Genomic DNA, 20,409 nt, shown 5'->3' on the forward strand with positions numbered 1-20,409 from the left:
CCCCCCCCCCCCCCCCCCCCCCGTAAACAATCGCTCCATACCACCCCCCCCCCCTCCAAAATTTTTGTGGGAAACACTGGAGGCGTTTGTCGCACCTAGAAAGGCGGTTGGGCAGAGAGTTGAGAGGCGAGCGGGCAGAGAGGAGACGCAGCGTCCTGTCAAGCGGCACAAAGACAAGCGGGCGCACTCCCGTGAAACTGTCGTTCTGTTCCGTGCTCGTCGAACGCATGCACGCACACGTGGAAACCGTTGGGATATATGAGAAACACAATAAAACTTCAAACAGCATATAGTAATTTCTGCGTCTATTATCAAACTAAAATTTCTGGTTGTGCCCTTACAATTTTCAGTTAGGGCCACAGTGCTCCTAGTGAGAAATGTTAGTCTGGAGCCCTGCTGTAGGCTGTTGTATTGTGCATCAACCTGGTACAAAGAGTGATTGTAATCTTGTGACTTCTGCATCACTTCAACTTATTTTTTCTTTCTGCGCATTATCATTCTTTGTTCGCACACGACGACGAATATAACCTAGGTTTGACCGCAACTATGCATCATCACTAGGCTGTCATCCCCACAACACTATCACCAGCGCTATGCTTGTACCATCACTAAGGCCTTCATCATAGCTATGCTATCTCAGCCGCTACGCTAGGACCACAGCTACGCTAGTACCATTACTGAACCTTCATCTCAGCTATGTTTTCACCACCGCTATACTGTTACCAACGCTACGTTAGTACCAACGCTAGGCTAGTACCAACGCTAGGCTAGTACCACCGCTACACTAGTACCACCGCTGCTCTAGTACCACCGCTGCGCTAGTACCATATCTAAGCTAGTACCATCACTGAGCCTTCATCAAAGATACGCTATCCCCGCAGCTACAGCCTCACCACGGCTAAGATATCCCCAGTTCTAGGCTAGCCTTATACAGCACAGCAGCATTAATATGCTATCACCACCAGGGTGCTTAAACCACTCCTCTGCCCTCGGCAGTCAGCAGCCCTCCTCTGTGTGTCCGTGCGCCGTCCTCTTCCCTCCGAGTCGATGCCTCTGAACCAGGCGGTTGATCCGGCCGTGAGCTACCTCTATCTCCCCCCATTACGGAGCTCTGCTCCAGAAATTGCTTTTCTTTTACCTGCCATCTCAAGTCTGCTGTGATAAGAGCTCTCTCTCTCTCTCCCCCCCATCTCCCTCTCTCTCTCTCTCTCTCTCTCTCTCTCTCTCTCTCTCTCTCTCTCTCTCCCTCTCTCTCTCTCTCCCTCTCTCCCCCTCTCTCTCTCTCTCTCTCCCCCTCTCCCTCCTTCTGAACCTCTTTGTCGTGTGTCTCTCCAGGCCCTCTTGCCTCCTGACTCCCAGCAGTGTCGCTCTCCTCCACTCTTCATTCATCTCCATCCCAGGAGCTCCGTTCAAAAGTACTCTGGCCCGTCTCTCCTCCTCGTCTCGCTTCAATCTCGACGAGGTCACTTCCACACCACGGCATGCAGACACACACGCGAGCACACACACGCAAGCACACACACTCGCTCGGATGCACACAATGGCTGCGCTAAATGCATCAGTTAACTCTCCACAACCTCTCTCTCTCTCTCTGAGCTTTTCATTAATTGGTGTAGTTATCAACATTTTTTCTCTCTCCCTCCCTCTCTCTCTTTCTCGTCATGTCTCTCTATTCATCTCTCTCTCTTTCTCGTCATCTCTATTCATCTCTCTCTCTCTACCTCTTTCTCGTCATCTCTCTCTATTCATCTCCCTCTGTCTATCTCTTCCGTCTCCAGTCACTTTGTTTCTCTATCTTGGCAGCCATGTTTTTCCTGCTCAGTCTTTATTGTTTTCTCCTCCCCAGTACTATTTCTTGGCAGCTGCTCCGCGTTCCGTTATCTGAGGATACAACTCATACCGTTGCAAACAAATCGCTCTTATTGTTTGTAGCGCGTAAAAAACAACAGGAAAAGGGTGTCTCTTGTCGTGTCTTTTTGGTGTGAAAAAATGGAACAGTGATTTAATGAAACCCCATCACTGCGAGACCAGAGGAAAATGAGCCTCCATCAGGGATTCAGGGCAGAACTAGTGGTTAGCGGCTAGCGGTTAGCAGCTAGCAGTTAGCGGCTAGCAGTTAGCAAACGGACAGCTTTGCCTAATGGTACCGTTAGGCTGATGTGGCAATAATGTCACACACACACACACACACACACACAAATGCCTGCATGGCAATAAACACACACACACACACACACACACATACGCACACAAACCGTAATTACACAAACACCCACACACCAACACACGCGCTCATGCATGCACACATTGCACTTAATTAGCCCAGGCTGCTGACTCAGGGCATCAAGCCTGGGTTCATGGGACTGGGATGGTTTCACATCACAGCCTCCAGGGCCCCTGTGAGCAGGGTGCCCCGTTGCCAGGGGAACCCAGGTCATCATGCTCGGGCCGTACAACAATGAACATCCAACCCTTCCATACTGATGAAGAGAAAGTTCTCTCACGGACACGTCGGACAGCGAAATATTTGATTTAATCTTAAGGCATGATCATGGGAAAAGTACTGGCAGCAAAGTTTACCGAGAACACATTCGACGAGACAATAGATTCACAAGATTCTTATAGGGAACATTAACATTGTGGGAAGGGAGTGGGAGTGACCTTAGGCCAAGTAAATTTGTAATACAATGGGTGGGTATTGGACATGTCTGCAGGTTTGGCTCTAAACGAGTTTACACAACAAAGAAGTCAGTCGATTGGCCTGGTCACAAAACCAGACTTACTGGCTCCAGTGGGAACTTGAATACGAATTAACTTAAGTTACAGGGAGAATGTATACAGTTCCTTCAAATATAATAATTATATAAACAAGGTTAATATAATTTGTATGTGATTGTATATTTATAGTTATGATTGATATTTCCACGACACATACCCATCTCCCAGGGGCTGGGTTTGAAGGACCGGCGTCAACACCACCTACCAAACAACTACCACTACCATGGACCTCACCTGGATCAGGTGTGTGTGTACGTGTTCGTGCGTGCATGCGTGTGTGGGATCGTTTCCCCATCTACAGACACGTGTATTCTGAGAGTAGTCACTGCCCGATTACTCTGCTGTTTAAACATTTATTTTATTTCGTACAGGTTGGTGTTTTTGAGATGAGTATTAAAAAGCTTCAGCTGTTGGTTTTCCCTGCAGACATACGGAGAGCTACCCATTAGCAGGCGCTAATAGTGAATAAATCGGCAGTGAGGGATCGTTTTCAATTAACACATGAAAGAAGAGTGTCAAATATGCTAATATTTGAAGAAGAAAACGTTAACAGCTGAAAAACACGGGCCCTTCGGGCCTGTAGCTGTGGACCGCCTCGCTGTTCAAATACGAGTTTAAGATGTTTGTTCTGATGATACACAGATTCACCACAGCTCGGTCAAACTGTTTCCCGGGATAGTAGTAATACCCTTAGTCTGAGGGAGGGGAGGGGGTGGACAGGCTAGGGAACAGAGAGCAGAGGAACCACAAACTAACCAATAATGTTATTCAGGGTACTTAAAACTAACAAACTAATAATGATATTCACAGGACTTAAAACTAACTAACTAATTAATGAAATTCAGGGGACTTAAATCTGACTAATAATGAAATTCAGGGGACTTAAATCTGACTAATAATGATATTCAGGGGACTTCATACTAAATACTCATCGTGTATTAACCAATACCTAAAATATACATCGTGTAAATACATGCCAGTAAGGAGCAGGGGATCTTGGGTACAGAGAAATGACCTATTTCCACTATACTATACTGGCCTGGCTGGACTCTGATTGGCTCAGCACTGACCTGTTACACTGTACTATACTGGCCTGGCTGGACTCTGATTGGCTCAGCACTGACGTGTTACACTGTACTATACTGGCCTGGCTGGACTCTGATTGGCTCAGCACTGACCTGTTACACTGTACAATACTGGCCTGGCTGGACTCTGATTGGCTCAGCAGTGACCTGTGACACTGTACTATACTGGCCTGGCTGGACTTTGATTGGCCTGGTTGGACTCTGCTTGGCCTGGCCTCCCAGTGCAGCTGGGATTATGTCTCTATGATGACGATTGTCTTGAATCATAACACAACGATAGACACTTACTGTAGCCTATTTAGTTGTATACTAGTTTCCCGTAAAATGTGATGCATTCAAATTAAGACACATCTTTCAGAGAGGAGGACTTCACAAGCACTTCACAATGAAATCTGCGATTGTGAGTTCTGTTTGAAGTTCAATATTTACCTAATTTTTTGCTTCCTAATCAAAGAAGCTCATTGTGGCGATTTATTTGAGATGAGTTTTGTTTACACGTTGAACAATGTTTAACACAAAGTGCAACATGATGTTGTCAAAAAAACAGTACAAATATAAGCGATGTAAAATGGGAAATATTGTCCGATGTCCAGTCTTCAGACCCAGACTAATCTGAAGAAACCTTCCCATTTGAACCTGATAATCTGTTTTACAGGCAAATATCATCAAACTAAAACCCCTGCGGTGAGCTTCTGTCCAAACTTCAATTACCCTTTTAAATTAGACTTCTATAGTTATCGGAACAAATGAATAATAATGAATCATGCTGTTGAGAGGTCCAGCCGTGCTCTGTGTGCGTGACGATGTCTTACACAAGAACATTTATTGTATTTTTATGGGTCTATATTCCTTTCTTAAATGGCCGAACTTGCGATTGGAAAAAGGCCATTAGGTTGTGGCCATTTGGTGATACAAACCAGCACCTTAATGGGCTTGGAGTCAGCCAGCACCCCATAACCCCTATTAAAGTTCACGTACATTCATGTATTCAACCTTCATGTATTCAGAGGTGAGGTCAGCACGCTATAAACCCTCCTTCATGTGTTCATCCTTCATGTGTTCATCCTTCATGTGTTCAGAGGACATCCCTCCATTGTATCAGGGAAGGAGCCATCTGATACTCAAGTGTCTGATCTCAACGGCTCAGAGAACGTTGTGAGGACCAGCCAATGGGGGCAGACCCCACCTCCGGCGGAGGGGGGGGGGGAGGGTGAGAGACAGGGTCAGAGGTTTGGGGGGGGAGGGGGTATTCACAGGGGAAGGAGCGAGGAAGAAGAGGGGGGGGTTACTAAAGGGGACGGTGCAGAGGTAGAGATATAGGCTGGGGGGGGGGAGGGGGGGGGGGGTGTACTCACAGGGGACGGTGCAGAGGTAGAGATATAGGCTGGGGGGGGGGAGGGGGAGGGGGGTGTACTCACAGGGGACGGTGCAGAGGTAGAGATATAGGCTGGGGGGGGGGGGGGGGAGGGGGGTGTATTCACAGGGGACGGTGCAGAGGTAGAGATATAGGCTGGGGGGGGGGAGGGGGAGGGGGGTGTACTCACAGGGGACGGTGCAGAGGTAGAGATATAGGCTGGGGGGGGGAGGGAGGGGGGTGTACTCACAGGGGACGGTGCGTAGGTAGAGGTTGTCCCTGATGATCTGCTGCAGCTCGTGGTCCACTGAGTTCTTCTGGAAGCGCAGGTTCAGGTAGCGACGCAGGTCCTGGTCGATGACGCCCCCTGGAGGAAGGACACATGAGGGGGTGAGCTTCACACGCTCGGACGTAAGCGGTCACGACGGACTGCCGGGGCCCCCATGTGTCACGTGGCTCAGGAGGTAGAGGGGCTTGGCTGGTTAACGGAAGGTTGCTAGTTCGATCCCCGTCTCCTCCTAGTGTCATGGGCGCCCATGAGCAAGACACCCCACCTTGACTGCTCCAGACGAGCTGGCTGTCTCCATGCATGGCTGAGTCCGCCATCGCTGTGTGAATGTGTGCATGAATGGGTGAATTTTAGGCAATAGTGTAAATCGCTTTGAGTGGCCACTGGTTGGAAAAGCGCTGTATAAATGCAGTCCATTTACTATTTAACATCACTGATCTGTGAGGGCTAGTGCATGGAACAGGTTTCCTTTGAACATTAGATTAGATTCAACTTTATTGTCATTGCACAAGAGAGGACAACCAGTACAACGACATACAGTACAAACATACTAATACTATGGGCAACCGCGCTCTGCTCAGCTGCACCCAGTCTGTGGCATGCTCTGCCTAACCATCATCATAAGGGCCCCACAGACTGTGGATTCTTTTGAAAAAGGCCTGAAAACCCATCTTTTTACAAAAGCCTTTGGCTAAACTGCTATTTTAAATGTTTTTTTCTGTTTTCCTTTTTAAGCTAGTTTTAAAGTCTTTTATGTTGTTTTTTTATCCTTTTACATGTGCATTGTAGATCTTTGAGTTCATTGAGTTAGTGTAAATTGCGTTAGATAACGTTTTTATATTTATTTATTCATTTATTTACTGTTCTTCAGTCAGTAGACTCAAGACTCACTTGACTCTGCATCGCCTCCCCCTCTTACCCCCCAACCCCCCTTACGCACTTATCGTATGTTGTACGTCTTGGCACTTAATGTACGCACTTATTGTATGTTGTACATCCTCGCACTTAAAAATAGTACTTAGCATTGTGTAGCATCTTCTCCTTGCTATTTTTGTTGTATACAGGGAATGGGTTAACCTAGAGATTTTTAGTGCTTGGCACTTGGTTCAATGAACACCCTAACTGTACCCACAGCGATATATTGTTGTTTCTCTCTCATCTGTGTAATGTATTTATTGTGAATCTCTTTGGATAAAAGCGTCAGCTAAATACCTTAAATCTAAACAGACAGTAAATAGCCTTTAACACCCCACTAACCAGACGATCTCAAATAGAGTCAACGCCCCCATCTGGGACTGACCAGCAGATGAATGACTCAGGGTCCGTACACCAAAGCGTCTGAAGGGCGCAATAAACCGATGGTGAAATAGCACCGCTGCGAAATACGCTGAGAATCCCCCCCAAAGCCGCGACAGAAACCCCAGCCCCGTTTATCCTGGCGATGAACTACGCGAACAAAACACCTCCAGCCATCTCCCTCCTCCGTCGTTACGGCTGGCATCTGGCGGGGGCGGCGGGCCGGGCAGTAAACATGGTAATTGGTGGAACACACGAGTGTGGAAGTGTTCCACACATAAACCAACCCCCCGAACCCCCACCCAACTCCAGGGAGACGTTTCGTCGTCATGGACCCCCACCTCCTCCTCCTCCACCACCTCCTCCTCCTCCACCACCTCCTCCTCCTCCTCCTCTCCACCTTCCACGCACCCCAGCGCCATGTCCCTTCTCCATCCATCCGAGATCCTGCCTGTGGTAGGATCTCGCTGGCTCAGCAGAACCGGCTGGACTGGGGAGGGGAGGGGGAATGGAAAGGGGGGGGGGGTAAGTGGCGGAGAGGGGTGGTGGTGGATGGGGTGGAGGGGTGGTGAAATGGGGGTGCATCGGGGGGGGGGGGGGGGGGGGGGGGGTAAGTGGCGGAGAGGGGTGGTGGTGGATGGGGTGGAGGGGTGGTGAAATGGGGGTGCATCGGGGGGGGGGGGGGGACTTCAAGGGCAAATCCCCATGGGGCTGGCAGATCAAAACAAACAAGCAATCACACCCGACATGCTAACATACACCAGCAGACAGAAACACTCCAGTACACCCCAGTCACACACGTACACATTACGCAACAGACACATGAGACGCTACACACACACACACACACACACACACACACATACACACACACAAGACACTACACACACAAGAATACCACCATAACAATCTACTGTTCACACAACCACACACACACACACACACCTCTTCACCACCATAATAGTCTACTGTCCACGCAAGAAAACAACCCATTCACACACACACACACACACACACACACACACACACACACTCCACACGCTACAAACAGTACACCACCATATCACAGACTACTGTACACACAAGCACACACCCCATTCACACACACACACACACACAAACACAACAGACAGGCTACACCGCCATAACAGTCTACACAGGGACACACAAAATGTTCAAACATACTCTACACAACACGCCACACTTAACTGTAAACACACATGCACAGTCGATACTGTCAACTCCTACGACCACCCATTGGATGAAGGGGGGATAAGGGGGAGATAGAGGGGGAGAGGGGGGAGAGCCCTGACACAAGGAGGATACCCCTGGGATTTTTCATCCCACCGTAATAAACCAACACTTGTCATAGCTGTTGTTCCAATGCATTTGGGTCACACACACACACGCACACAAACAGAGAGACACACACACACACACACCAAGACACAGTGACACAAAGTGACACATACACAAAGTCACACACACACGCACACAAACAGAGAGAGAGAGACACACACACACACGACACGACACAGTGACACAAAGTGACACATACACAAAGTCTCACACACACACACACACACTCACACAGTGAGCTAGTGAAAGAGAGTAAGAGAGAGTGAGTGAGAAATACACTGCAGCGATATGTCTTATCCTTCAGGAGACACTTACAGAATATGATTTGGCAAAGAGCCAACTCCCCCCCATCCCTCAGTGGCGCGCTAGGGAACATGTATGACAGGATGAGCACACGCAAGGGGAAGGCGGCGTGTGGACACGCTGAGCCAAAACCAATACCAGCATTAATATGTGCACAGCGCTTACCTGTGTTTATTCTCCCTCTCTAAGGAGATATGATTGATTGGTCGGTATAAACCCCGTCTATAATCTGTCCGCTGTGACCGCATGAATTCATGAATAACCCAGTTACCACCAAAAATTACCGCCATGTCACATATTGCTCTTCCGCTCAACGCTCGCGCGTGTGTGCGTGCGAGATAACTCGAGTGCATGCATGCTCCAGACCAAAAATACATATATTCACACCCAGACACCCAGACAGACAGATAGACAGACAGATACAGACACACACCGGATGATTCACATTAGCATGAGGAGGAGACGAAAGTAGGACAATACCTCCGCATATTAAAAAAGGTTAACCCGCACACACACACAAGCTAACAAATACACACACACACAGACACACACACACACACACACGACGACCACACTGCACCTTTTGCATGGACGCGCCGTCTCGTGCCCCTCTCTCCACAGGTACCACGGCGCCCAGAGATAAATCCAGAGAAACCCCCCCGCGAGAAGACCCTCTACTCCCGGTAGCCACTCCTGCACCCGCTCCGTCTCGGAACGAACTCAGATCCGATTCCGTTAATTTTCGTTATTTTCCCCGTCCACGATTCACCCTTTCTTTCTCTCACTGTCTGTCAATCACGTTTTTCCCGCTCTCTCTCCTCCTCAGTCCTCGTCGGCGGGGATGGAGACACTGCGAGCGCGTGTGCAGCGCGGAGGGGAGGCTGATCGAGCGAGCGAGCGAGCGTGTGACGGAGGTAGAATCGAGAGGAAGGCAAAAGGCACCGCGCGCTGTGTGTGTGAATGTGTATGTGTGTGTGTGCGGTTGTGCGGCTGTGCCCGTGTCGTCTGGGAGCGGGAGATTGCGATGGGGGAGGCGGGGGGAGACGTATTGCATTGAGATGCTGCTCACCGCTGGCTCCCCTCCCGCCTGAGCCGCAGGTCCTGCACTGCCCCCTGTCGGCCGCACTGAGGTACTGCGCCTCTGGTCCACGACCACCGCGTCTCCCGTCGGATGATACGCGGACGCTTCGCGCAGCAGATGCCCATTCTGAAGGCGCGAGGAGACGACGCGGCAAGGCAGGGAAAAGGCCTCTTGGCGTATGGTTCGAGCGCGTGGCAGATGCCAGCGGGGAGCCGAGAGCTCACGCGGCAGACCGCCGAGCGCTCAGCAGACAGTCTGAGGGGTCTGTTGTGGTTGTTCGTTTGTTGTGTCGTTGTTGTTGTGGGTCAGTTTGTTGATATTGCAGTGTGGTGAGTTAGCCTGGTCCTACCAGTCTCTCGTACTTCATTTCATTTGCACAGAGAGTCTGGACCTACTCAATTGACAAACGTTAACTCACGTGTCTGTTGAAGTTTAAAACTATTGGATCTGCTGTAACTAATCGCTAACGTTTGGCCGGGAATCACGTTGCGCGCAGGCTGTTAACAAACCAAACACCGTGCGTGCAGATGTCCGTCTATGAGAACTGACTTCAACGTCATTGTTCTCAGCCACTCCCTCTGTTCGTTAATTGGACGCAGAAAATTTGGAAAGAGAAAAGAGAAAACCCACTAACATACGGTACCGCAGACCCTGAAGGGAAATTAAAATTCAGCGGAAGGGGGGGCCGGAGCGAGGCTAGTGGTGAGCTTTACGCCTCGTTTCCACATACGTACATTCTCGTATGCGATCCAACCGTCTCCGACCGAAAGTCCATTCATTCCTATGTGATTCTCCGTAATGTCCGTTTTTCCTCCGAGACTCCTCCCCTCCCTAAAATTTCTGTCCGGTATGTCAGTAATATACGTTCAAAATTGTAACTTTCGGCGTTGTTTTACGGAGATACCGTATGAACGTTTTTATGTTTTTCACAAAACATGTAAGTACCTGGCAGGCCAAACTCCTCGCCGATCTCTTTCCAAGCCTGGTTGGTTTTGTTTTTATCTCTGTATGTGTCGATCCTCATGTTCCAAAGTACCGGTCTCCTAAAAACGGCCATTATCATACCCCCATCTTTTTGGCTGTCCGTAAATAAATTCATGTCCGTACGTAAAACACTAGCGACCCCTTACGTAAATTTACGGAAGCACGGATACGAAAAACATACGTATGTGGAAACGAGGCGTTACTAGGTGGTGGTTTTGGAATTGTTTCTGGAGTCGGGACTATCTTGTTTTGGGTGAGCTTGCAGTGCTCAACTATTGATCTACTTCGTCTTTCTTCTTTCTTCCTTTTTTTCCTCTACAAACTTTGGGACCCTACTCCTTCCATAATTGTTCCCCTAAAGACAACATTCCATTTCAAAAATTAGAATCGAGCTCTTTTATTCAAATGTTTAAAATGGGCGGCGCCGTCCGCCCGTTCTCTGACACTTAAACTTCTTCAGACTTCGTAACTTGCTTCGTACCACCCAACCGTTGAGCTTTGTTCAAACATTTAACAAATTAACACACTTTGATCTAAATATCTAAATCTATTTAAACAGATTTTAGATATAATTTATGCTTCTTTCAGAATGAGCAGTTTAATTTCATGTCCGCTTCGTATATTTTCAGTTGGTCTTCTGTTGAGGCTCATCATCTATATTTAATCTCAAATGTATTCAAACTTTATCACTTAAGCTGTTTCCCCAACCATTTATTTCTTTTTGATGTGCATGTCAAAAAGACATGCACATCGTTTGCTCCATTTAGACTCTGTTCAAATCCGTTCACTTGATTTAAGCCATTCAACATTTCTTTATGTCTTAATGTTTCTTTATTAAAACATATCTTTAACCTCACTTTGCACCACAGCACTCACCGCATTTCTTGCAGGAAATATCTTTTTTTAGTATACATGGTTTTGAGTTCAACGTGTGAGTTCATTTGGGGTTAGTGGATGTTGTTTGGTTCCGTAACACAGCTACTGCTGTTTAGGGTTTAGTTTGTGTTGGTATTATTGTTGTTGTTTATGGTGTTGTGTTTCGTCTGCTCATTTACAACCGAGTGCTGTGCTTTGTGATGACTCTCTGGCAGTAGAACAGAGCATCTGCTCAGTGACTGGATAATAAACACAGCAGGTGGAGGGGCAGGAGGAGGTGGAGCAGGGGGGAGGTGAATGAGGAGCAGGGAGGAGGTACACACGGGGACTTGATAGCCTTTATGGGATCGACTCGCTGCCGTCTCGCCATTTCTGGACACTGGTCCAGCCTAGCCACATGCTAGTTGATAACTGGCCAGTGCCAGAGACCGAACACCGACAGGGGAACCACTCAGGATGCTGCAGGAAGGGTTGTAAGGCTCGAAGCTACACGTGGCTGTAGTAACACTCAGCATAAACAGACAGATGAAGGTATATCTCCAGGAAGTGAGAACGTATCACCAAGGCCAGCTGGCAGATGAATTCCCCTGCGAGTGCTCGGAGGAGGAAGCAGGCTGTGGAGCGTCTGAAGACCGGTGGTGGACAGCTGCTTATATGTGCAATACCGATATTGCACCGATGTGTGCAATATCGGTGAGCACAAGTAAAGGCACTGAGCACACACACGTGGAACGTAAACCTCACCACACACACACACACACACACACACACACACACACACACACACAGACAGACAGACAGACAGACAGACAGACACACAGACACACAGACACACAGACAGACACACAGACACACACACAGACACACACACACAGACACACACACACACACACACACACAGAGAGATACAAAGACACTCTTAACTCAAACATCCCTCCAGAACCGGGCTGTGTTCCCTGAGCAGCAGAGCAGCTCACCGGTCAGCATCGAGCACGGCTCACATCATTAGAGCCTCGCTGACTGTTTATCACACACACTCTGCCCCCAGTGGCCCCCCGAGCAGACTCACAGCACAACAGGCCTGTATGGGTTCCGTGTGCGTCTGTATGTGAAGTCGTGCATGCATGTCTGTTCCTAGGAATGTGTAAGCGTGTATGCGTGTGTGCATGTCTGTGTGCGTGTCGATGCATGCATGTCTTCTATTGTGTGTGACTGTATTTCAGTGTGTGTGTGTGTGTGTGTGTTAGGGATGGGCAACGATCGTCCAATAGTCGAATAGTCGCAGTCACGTAGAAAATCGCATAATGAATGTGACTATCGTTATTTGTTACACGGCTCTTCTCAATGCTGTTGAACACTCCGTTCACTTACATGGGTCTTCACAACTTCTGGTGGTGAATATATTTTTGATAATTCACCGTTGCTAAGCATACAATGACCGCTGGCAAGGAAAGTAGTTGTTGTTCTTCTGTCGCATCACTCCCCAAGTTATCCGGTAACTTATCAACCCCAGCGTCCTCGGTTGCTAAGCGACGTTTCTCTGCTGATCAACACTACGAATGCTGGTAACAAATAAATTGTAGAAAAGGCACACGTGAGAAGTAATTCTTTGGGCCATAATTTCCATATGCTTAAGACGTGTCTAGTTCACCGTCATGCAGGCTGTGTTCAGTAAAATAAATCGCCATCTGTTTTCGGCGCATGTAGGCCTATCTGCCTAAGCCCACGTTGAAATAATTTTGATGTTGAATGTTGATGGCGCCGTTGTTGAAATGAAAAGAGTGATTTCATACAAATCCTAAAAGCCTCTCCCTGTGTCATTGTGTGTTTGTGTGTGTCACTGTGAAAGCTCCTAGCGTTTGTTTCTGGGTAGACGTGTATGTGTCAGCATGGTATTCTGTGTGTGCATGTGTCAGCATGGTGTGTGTGTGTGTGTGTGTGTGTGTGTGTGTGTGTGTGTGTGTGTGTGTGTGTGTGTGTGTGTGTGTGTGTGTGTGTGTGTGTTTTGTGTGCTCAGCAGCAGACAGCTGTTTGGGTAATAGGCCTAATCATATGATCACGGTGGGCCGGAGAGCTCGCCACTTCAACCAGACGCACACCGCGAGTGGAGACCAGCCTGCCAACACACACACACACACACACACACACACACAACAGCGGCAGACAGGAATTAGAGCAATAACAGCTTGCTTTCAAATAGTTTTGAGATGACGTCAAAATGGATGCAGAGAAGCTAGCCTAGCTAGAGGAACTAAACAAGTAGGAACTCATTCATATCATAGATTTAGTATTTCAAGTATGTTAATCCAGAAATGAGAACCTGTATGATGAACCAAAAGGTAAGAGTGTCATCATGTGACAGTATTAGTATTCAAAACTATGACTCATTGGGTTACCCCAGTACTGCCCTGACCTGCGGCTGTTGCATGGGGGGACATATTGAGTCTTGAGTCATCTTCTCTGTTTTGAAGTTTGACGTGCAGCGTTTCAGACTGATGTGTTTAGGAACATGCAAATAAGTCAACAACAACATCACTCGGAGGGAAGTGTGGTCACACAAATAACGTGTTGAAAATGCATACACAAATGGACGATAAGTCAAACATTTACTCTAAAGGCGTTAACACGCTCGCGCACAGACTGTGTGTGTGCGTGTGCGCATGTCTTATTTTCCTCGAAAGCAGAATCCTGCTACATGCTGATTCTGCCACCTCCTCATCCTTTCTGATATATTCACACCCAGCTCCTGTACAGCTTAGTAAGATTAAGGCTGAGTAAACAGATAAGCTCTCCGTTAATCTGATCTGAACTGATCAGCGGAGACAGTGACAGGGCTGCTGAATCCAATCATAGCGTTTGACAGGTTTGAATCGCCGTGGTTACTGGGTCTGGATCCATTGAGCGACCTCAGGTCTAAACATGACAGGTTATCCACCACCGTAAGATCAGGGTTTGCCTTTGTGTGCAGTGTGTGTCTGTATCTGTCAGCAGCTGTGTGTTAACTTTACCCTTCAACTAAACTACTTTGCACCTCCTGCACTGTGTGAACGACTAACACACACACACACACGCACGCTAGGGCTGTCAACGAATATTCGAAGTTCGAATATTCGTTCGAAATGTATCCAAAAACGCGAATTCGAACGTGAAAATTAATATTCGAATGTGAAAAAACACTCCCGCGGTACAAGCGCCTCTATCTGCTTTGTGAATGAGCCTCTGTCTGTTCGCGATGTCCCTCATAATATTCGAATGTGAAAAAACACTCCCGCGGTGCAATCCAGTGTAACAGACTAGTATTGTGAAGAGCGAATGTATTTTATCCCCTCGGGGTTTCCGTACTTGGATATAGGTATTCCAGCTCGGCTATGCCATTCAATAAGCATCCGAAGTAGAGCTCAGGGAGCTAGTAGTCTGGCTGGTGAAAGCTGCTATAACGCAATGTTCTCGGCAAAGTCCGAGACAGCTTTTTTTTCATGAATCCGAACGGTGCGTAGTGCTGGCCCTTTCGCTGGCATGGTGGAAGACGTAGGCGACATGCATTTTTTTCTTTATCGATTTTAATAGGCCTTCTCGATAAATGGTAAGCAAAGCAAGGAACGTTACCACTAGCATACTTTGTAACATTCAGAAGCGGGCGTCTTCTTCAGATTACTATAGTTTGCGCGCTTGCAGGTGTGGTGGTGAAATGCAAGCGATACAAAGTTGTTGCTTTCTTATGATTAGGCCTCCACGTTACTGGGCTGTTTATAGGATATATATATATCCCACTAATTTGAACCATGGTTTTGTCGCATTATTGACATATTGACGGCAACTGCGTAAAATAGGCAACCAGATATTCGAATAGTTCGAATTCGTGATTTTTTTCCAAACGAACATTCGAATGTCATTTTTGAGCAATTTTGACAGCCCTAACGCACGCACGTACGTAACCACACACACACACACACACACTCTCTCTACACAACAGTCACACATACTGCTTCAATGAATACTTAACTGTACAGACAAACACGCACACACAGACAGTCTACAATAAGACACACAAACACACACACTCTACACAATAGACACACACTCTCTACACAACAGGCACACAGACTGCTTCAATGAACACTTAACTGTACACACACACACACATACACACACAGACATCAATCGATCCTGTCCACTCCTGGGACACACACACACACACACTCTGACTCATCATGGTACCCCACAATAAACCGCACTTGACGGCTCGCTTCCAAACACGCAGAGCACGTTTCAGGGGACCGAGAGTAAAACGGTGATGAAAAACCAGAGCAGAGGATTGGAGAGAGCAAAGCAGCGACTGTGCGGTGGAACGCTGAGGTGGTCGAGGAACCTGGACGAATCAATACTGGACAAATCCATTTCCATTTGTTGAGCGTCGACGTGGTGATCAGTGCTCCCCAGCAGCAGTGCGGCCCATGAAAGAGCCATCAGGGTGTGGGTATTAGAGAGGGAATAATAGATCACGCTCTCCACGTACAGATGGGCTTTAAGGAGAGCGAGGCTGAGACCAGATGCATGCTTCTGTTATTCATTCAAACATTTATTCATTATGGATTTAGGACAAGTCGTCCGTTTACCCACGATGGAGCTTGTTAACCCCATGATGCCATCTGGTATAGAGGGGTGGAGAGAAAGAGAGAGGTGGAGAGACAGCAAGAGAGAGAGAGAGGGAGAGGGAGAGGGAGAGGGAGAGAGAGAGAGAGAGAGAGGAGAGTACAACATGAATCTCAGAGGTTATTGATATTAATGGTTCGGTTGATGGTAGCTGAGCCGTCACGGCCCCCGTCGGTTCCCCAGGCCGGTTCTGTCTCAGCTCGCGGTTCCATTACAGCGTGCTGCGGCCAGCCTAATCACGCTAACCCAATCAGCCAGTCCGCTTCACTGGGCCGGGACCAGGGTAATAGAGCCAGTGTTTCCCCCCCAGACCCTCAGTGAGGCTGAGGTGGTTGTAGTGGTACCAGGGAGTCCAGTGGACTCCTTGATCAACAACACGACAAAGGAACCAGTAGCGTGCACACCGCGTGAGCGAGACAAAGTTGTTTGTGTTGGCGCCGTTTTCAGTCATTTGTAGCCTTGGTTTAATCATACCGTTTATAATAATAAGATACAAATAATAATATAAGAGAACTCTTTATAACAATAATATATAAATAATATAAAATACAAAACTGTTTCAAATAATAATAATAATGATAATATAAATAATATAATAATACTGTTGCTTCTGTTTCACAGTCAACAGTTAGCGTCTAATAGTGTAAATGTTTCTCTTTATTACCACAACAGTAAGGCCATGTTTATACGTAGCAGGGTATTTATAGACACAAATATTTCCCCCCCTCCGTTTTTCAAAAATAACATTGTGCACACATCGTTTTCAAAAAAGTTGTAGTTTACATCAAAACGCATAAATACGCCGTCGAGCGCCATTATAACTATGCCAAACCTATGGGTGGCAGTGTAGGGAGAAGGATAAAGCCATGCAAGCCAATCAGAATCCTCAGAATCAACAACAATAACACGAGCGTCTTCCTGTAACAAACAAACTGTAAACATAGGGCGCTCATATGACGTTAAGCATTTCCTGGCGCATAATGTGACGTTTCAGAACCTAAAACCCAGTTTCTACCCGTTGACATGACAACACATAACCGGCGTTTTCAGAAATTTCCACAATCTCCACTGGCCGGAGTTTTTAGAAATGATCGTTCTCTGTGAGAAAAACTGCGTTTTCGTGTAAATGAGAGGCCAAACCGCGTGAAAATATCTGCGTTTTCCCTTCGTGTAAACGGGGCCTAAGCCTGAAGCCCTACCTGAGTTATGCCAGCCATACTATCTGGCTGTGTGTGTTTCTTATGTAAGTAATTGAGATGTGAAGGTTAAGGAGCACCTTTGATACACGACTTGAAATAAAGCAAAGCAACGGGGCGCACAGCATAATTAGGAGGAAATAAAAAGGATGTATTTCTGTGTTACTGCAGCAGCGCCAGTAACTCACTACTATGGCTGCATGCTGGGTTCACTGGAGGCTAATGGGGGAGGACGATTAACACTGAACACCCCCTCACCACCACTGGCCTCAAAACCCCATCATGCCCCCCCCAATGCCCCTTTTACCCAGGGTCGCGATGAGTAAGTAGAAACAATAAGGCACAAGTGTGTGGGACCTGTGTGTTTGTGTATGTGTTGTCTTTTGGGTGTGTGTGTGTGTGTGTGTGTGTGTGTGTGTGTGTGTGTGTGTGTGTGTTTACTCTGGTCTGTGTGTGTCTGCGTCTGTGCGTCTGTGTGTCTGTGTAAGTGTGTGTGTGCGCGTGTGTGTTTTCTTATGTGTGCGCGCGTGTGTGTTTCTTATCTCGTACTCTGGAAGCAAGCGGTCGGGACAGCCTGCGATGCAAATGTCAGCAGCGTAATAGCGTCTGAGCGGGTTTGAGTCAGAGGTTTGCGTCGATAATACTTTCAGTTCAGTCTTAATGAAGTGTGCCCCGGCGGCCCTTTGTGGCGCTCACAATGGACCGCCCTATGCCCTGGAGCACGGCTGTGAGATATTTGTCTACAATGTAATTCCAAAGCCAGCGGGCGAGCCGGCACACATACAGGACATGATGTAACGGCCCGACGCGCACCAGAGACAAAAGAGCAAACATCGGCTCCAACCGCTCAGGTAGGGCGATGTTATTTATCCAGTCGTCCAAAACAACCAACGCCTGGCACAGACACGCAAACACACACACACTTACAAAACAACGCCTTCTGCACAGACACGCAAACACACACTGACAAACCAAGACCTTCTACACAGACACGCAAACACACACACTAACAAACATGGTGTGATTACACAGGTCCATCACCCAACTCCCTGCCGGCCCCCCTGAATCTATTTCCTCATTCATCTCCTGCTTCTCGTCTCTCTCGTCCGTCTCTCTCTCCTCTCTCGTCTGTCTCTCTCTCCTCTCCCCTCTCTCCCCCTCCCCCTCCCCCTCTCTCTCTATTAATCTGTCCCTATATTAATCTCTGAATCGGCTCCTCTAACACACACACACACACACACACACACACACACACACACACACACACACACACACACACACACACACACACACACACACACACAGCTCTGCTGCTGGTTATTAAGAAGACAGTCAGAGGGACTCTGAGCTAGATGTAGTTACAGAAACATCACGTGACTCTCTCCTGTCTACCTCTCTTCTCGTGGTTGAGGGACCGACTCCCAGCGTATTGCACTGGGTGTGAACCCCTACGCTGCTCCCTGTACCTCCTCCTGCATCCCCTCCCACCTGCTCACTAACGACATGCGTCTGAACTCACTGTGAACAGCTCTGATAAAACCGTCTGCTTAACGACCAACATTAAATATAATTGAAGTGACAGCCAACAGCGGTGTACCGCAGAATGAAGACGTTGTTCAGGCCCTCATGTGAGTGTTAGGCTAACAGCCCCTCTCCTCTGTGATTCCGTGGGAATATGGCCGCCCTTCCACCCTGGTTAAAACCCCAGCAACAACCTGCAGTTAAACTGAGTGTCTTTGGCAGGTCGAGTCCCACTGGTTGTAAGGTGGAACACGTTCCTTAATGAACTACAACTCCCAGTGCTGTTGGACTGCTGCACTCTCAAATGTTTTCGTACTGCTACAAGTGTACATACTTTCCTGTGTACACATCCTATATAATGAGACACCTGTGAAGTCCTCCGGCTGGTGGACTTGGCAGGTGACAAAGTAGACAACTTAATAGAACATTATTACTATGATTAAGTTTATAGTAGGACAATAATGTATAACATTTAGAGAACCTAACAGGTTAAATATGGACGTTAAAAAAACAATACTTTAATTCAGGAAGGACATAACCAGCAAGTCATGTAATGAGCTTGCAGGAAGCATTAAACCTCTCTGGCTACAGAGAATAACAGAGCTGTGTGTGTGTGTGTGTGTGTGTGTGTGTGTGTGTGTGTGTGTGTGTGTGTGTGTGTGTGTGTGTGTGTGTGTGTGTGTGTGTGTGTGTGTGTGTGTGTGTGTGTGTGTGTGTGTGTGTGTGTGTGTGTGTGTGTGTGTGTGTGTGTATCATTCCTCAAGCCTCCTTCTTCAACGCTCACTTTGATTTCTATCTCCGCTGCCTTCCCAAATGTGGGAAGAGACATTCCGGCGCAGCAGCAATCCTTCTCCTCCCCTTAAAGCCAGACTTCCTTCGCCCCTGTCTGATGCAAGCCTAGGTTTGGTTCTGCTGTGATATGTGATACGTGTTCCTCTGCGCCACTGCTGTGGTTCTCGCTAATGATAAAACAACAACGTTTACTGTGTGTCTCACCAGGGCCAATCAGGGCTCAGAATGAGAGGATTGTCTCTGATCTGGGAAAAGCAGCCTGGAATTCAGTGGGGAAGATACAGGAATGCATCCGTCACGCAGGAAACAACGAAACACTGAAACACTCTGACCATGGGACTACGAGATGGCTTTGGCAAGACATCGTCAAATCAAACCACGCAGAGAGAGAAGGTCTTTAAAGATACAGAGTGTATCTGTAGTCAGAGTGTATCAGTAGTCAGGGCGGCAGGCCGTCAGCATAGATTTTATTTATGTATGATAAGGTTAATTAGCAAGCTGACACCTCTAATTCATCTACAGGTCTGGAGGTAATTACATGCAATCTCTCCTTCAATTCTTCATGTGTTAAACAGACACCCCTCACACACGCTTGTGTGTTTTAAAACACACACACACACACACACACACACACACACACACACACACACACACACACACACACACACACACACACACACACACACACACACACACACACACACACACACACACACATTACAGCCGTAGACCCTACACTCGTTGTGTACCAAATACACACCAATATCACGCAACCACACATGCATGTTCATGAAAAAGTGAAAGCACATACCCACACAACCAGACACACACGTATGAGCCCT

At 47.6% G+C, this 20,409-nt stretch overlaps 1 protein-coding gene across 1 annotated transcript in view; it reads right to left on the reverse strand.

The window, feature by feature from the left end:
• The window catches only part of magi2a (membrane associated guanylate kinase, WW and PDZ domain containing 2a), a 152,334-nt gene that overhangs the window by 110,495 nt on the left and 21,430 nt on the right, over positions 1 to 20,409 (reverse strand). Inside the window, 1 exon segment of the mRNA XM_030342104.1 lies at positions 5,468 to 5,584. Within this exon segment, the coding sequence (XP_030197964.1) occupies positions 5,468 to 5,584 (117 nt within the window).

The sequence above is a fragment of the Gadus morhua genome, chromosome 19 (genome assembly GCF_902167405.1).
Source record: "Gadus morhua chromosome 19, gadMor3.0, whole genome shotgun sequence".
Classification (NCBI taxonomy): Eukaryota; Metazoa; Chordata; class Actinopteri; order Gadiformes; family Gadidae; genus Gadus; species Gadus morhua.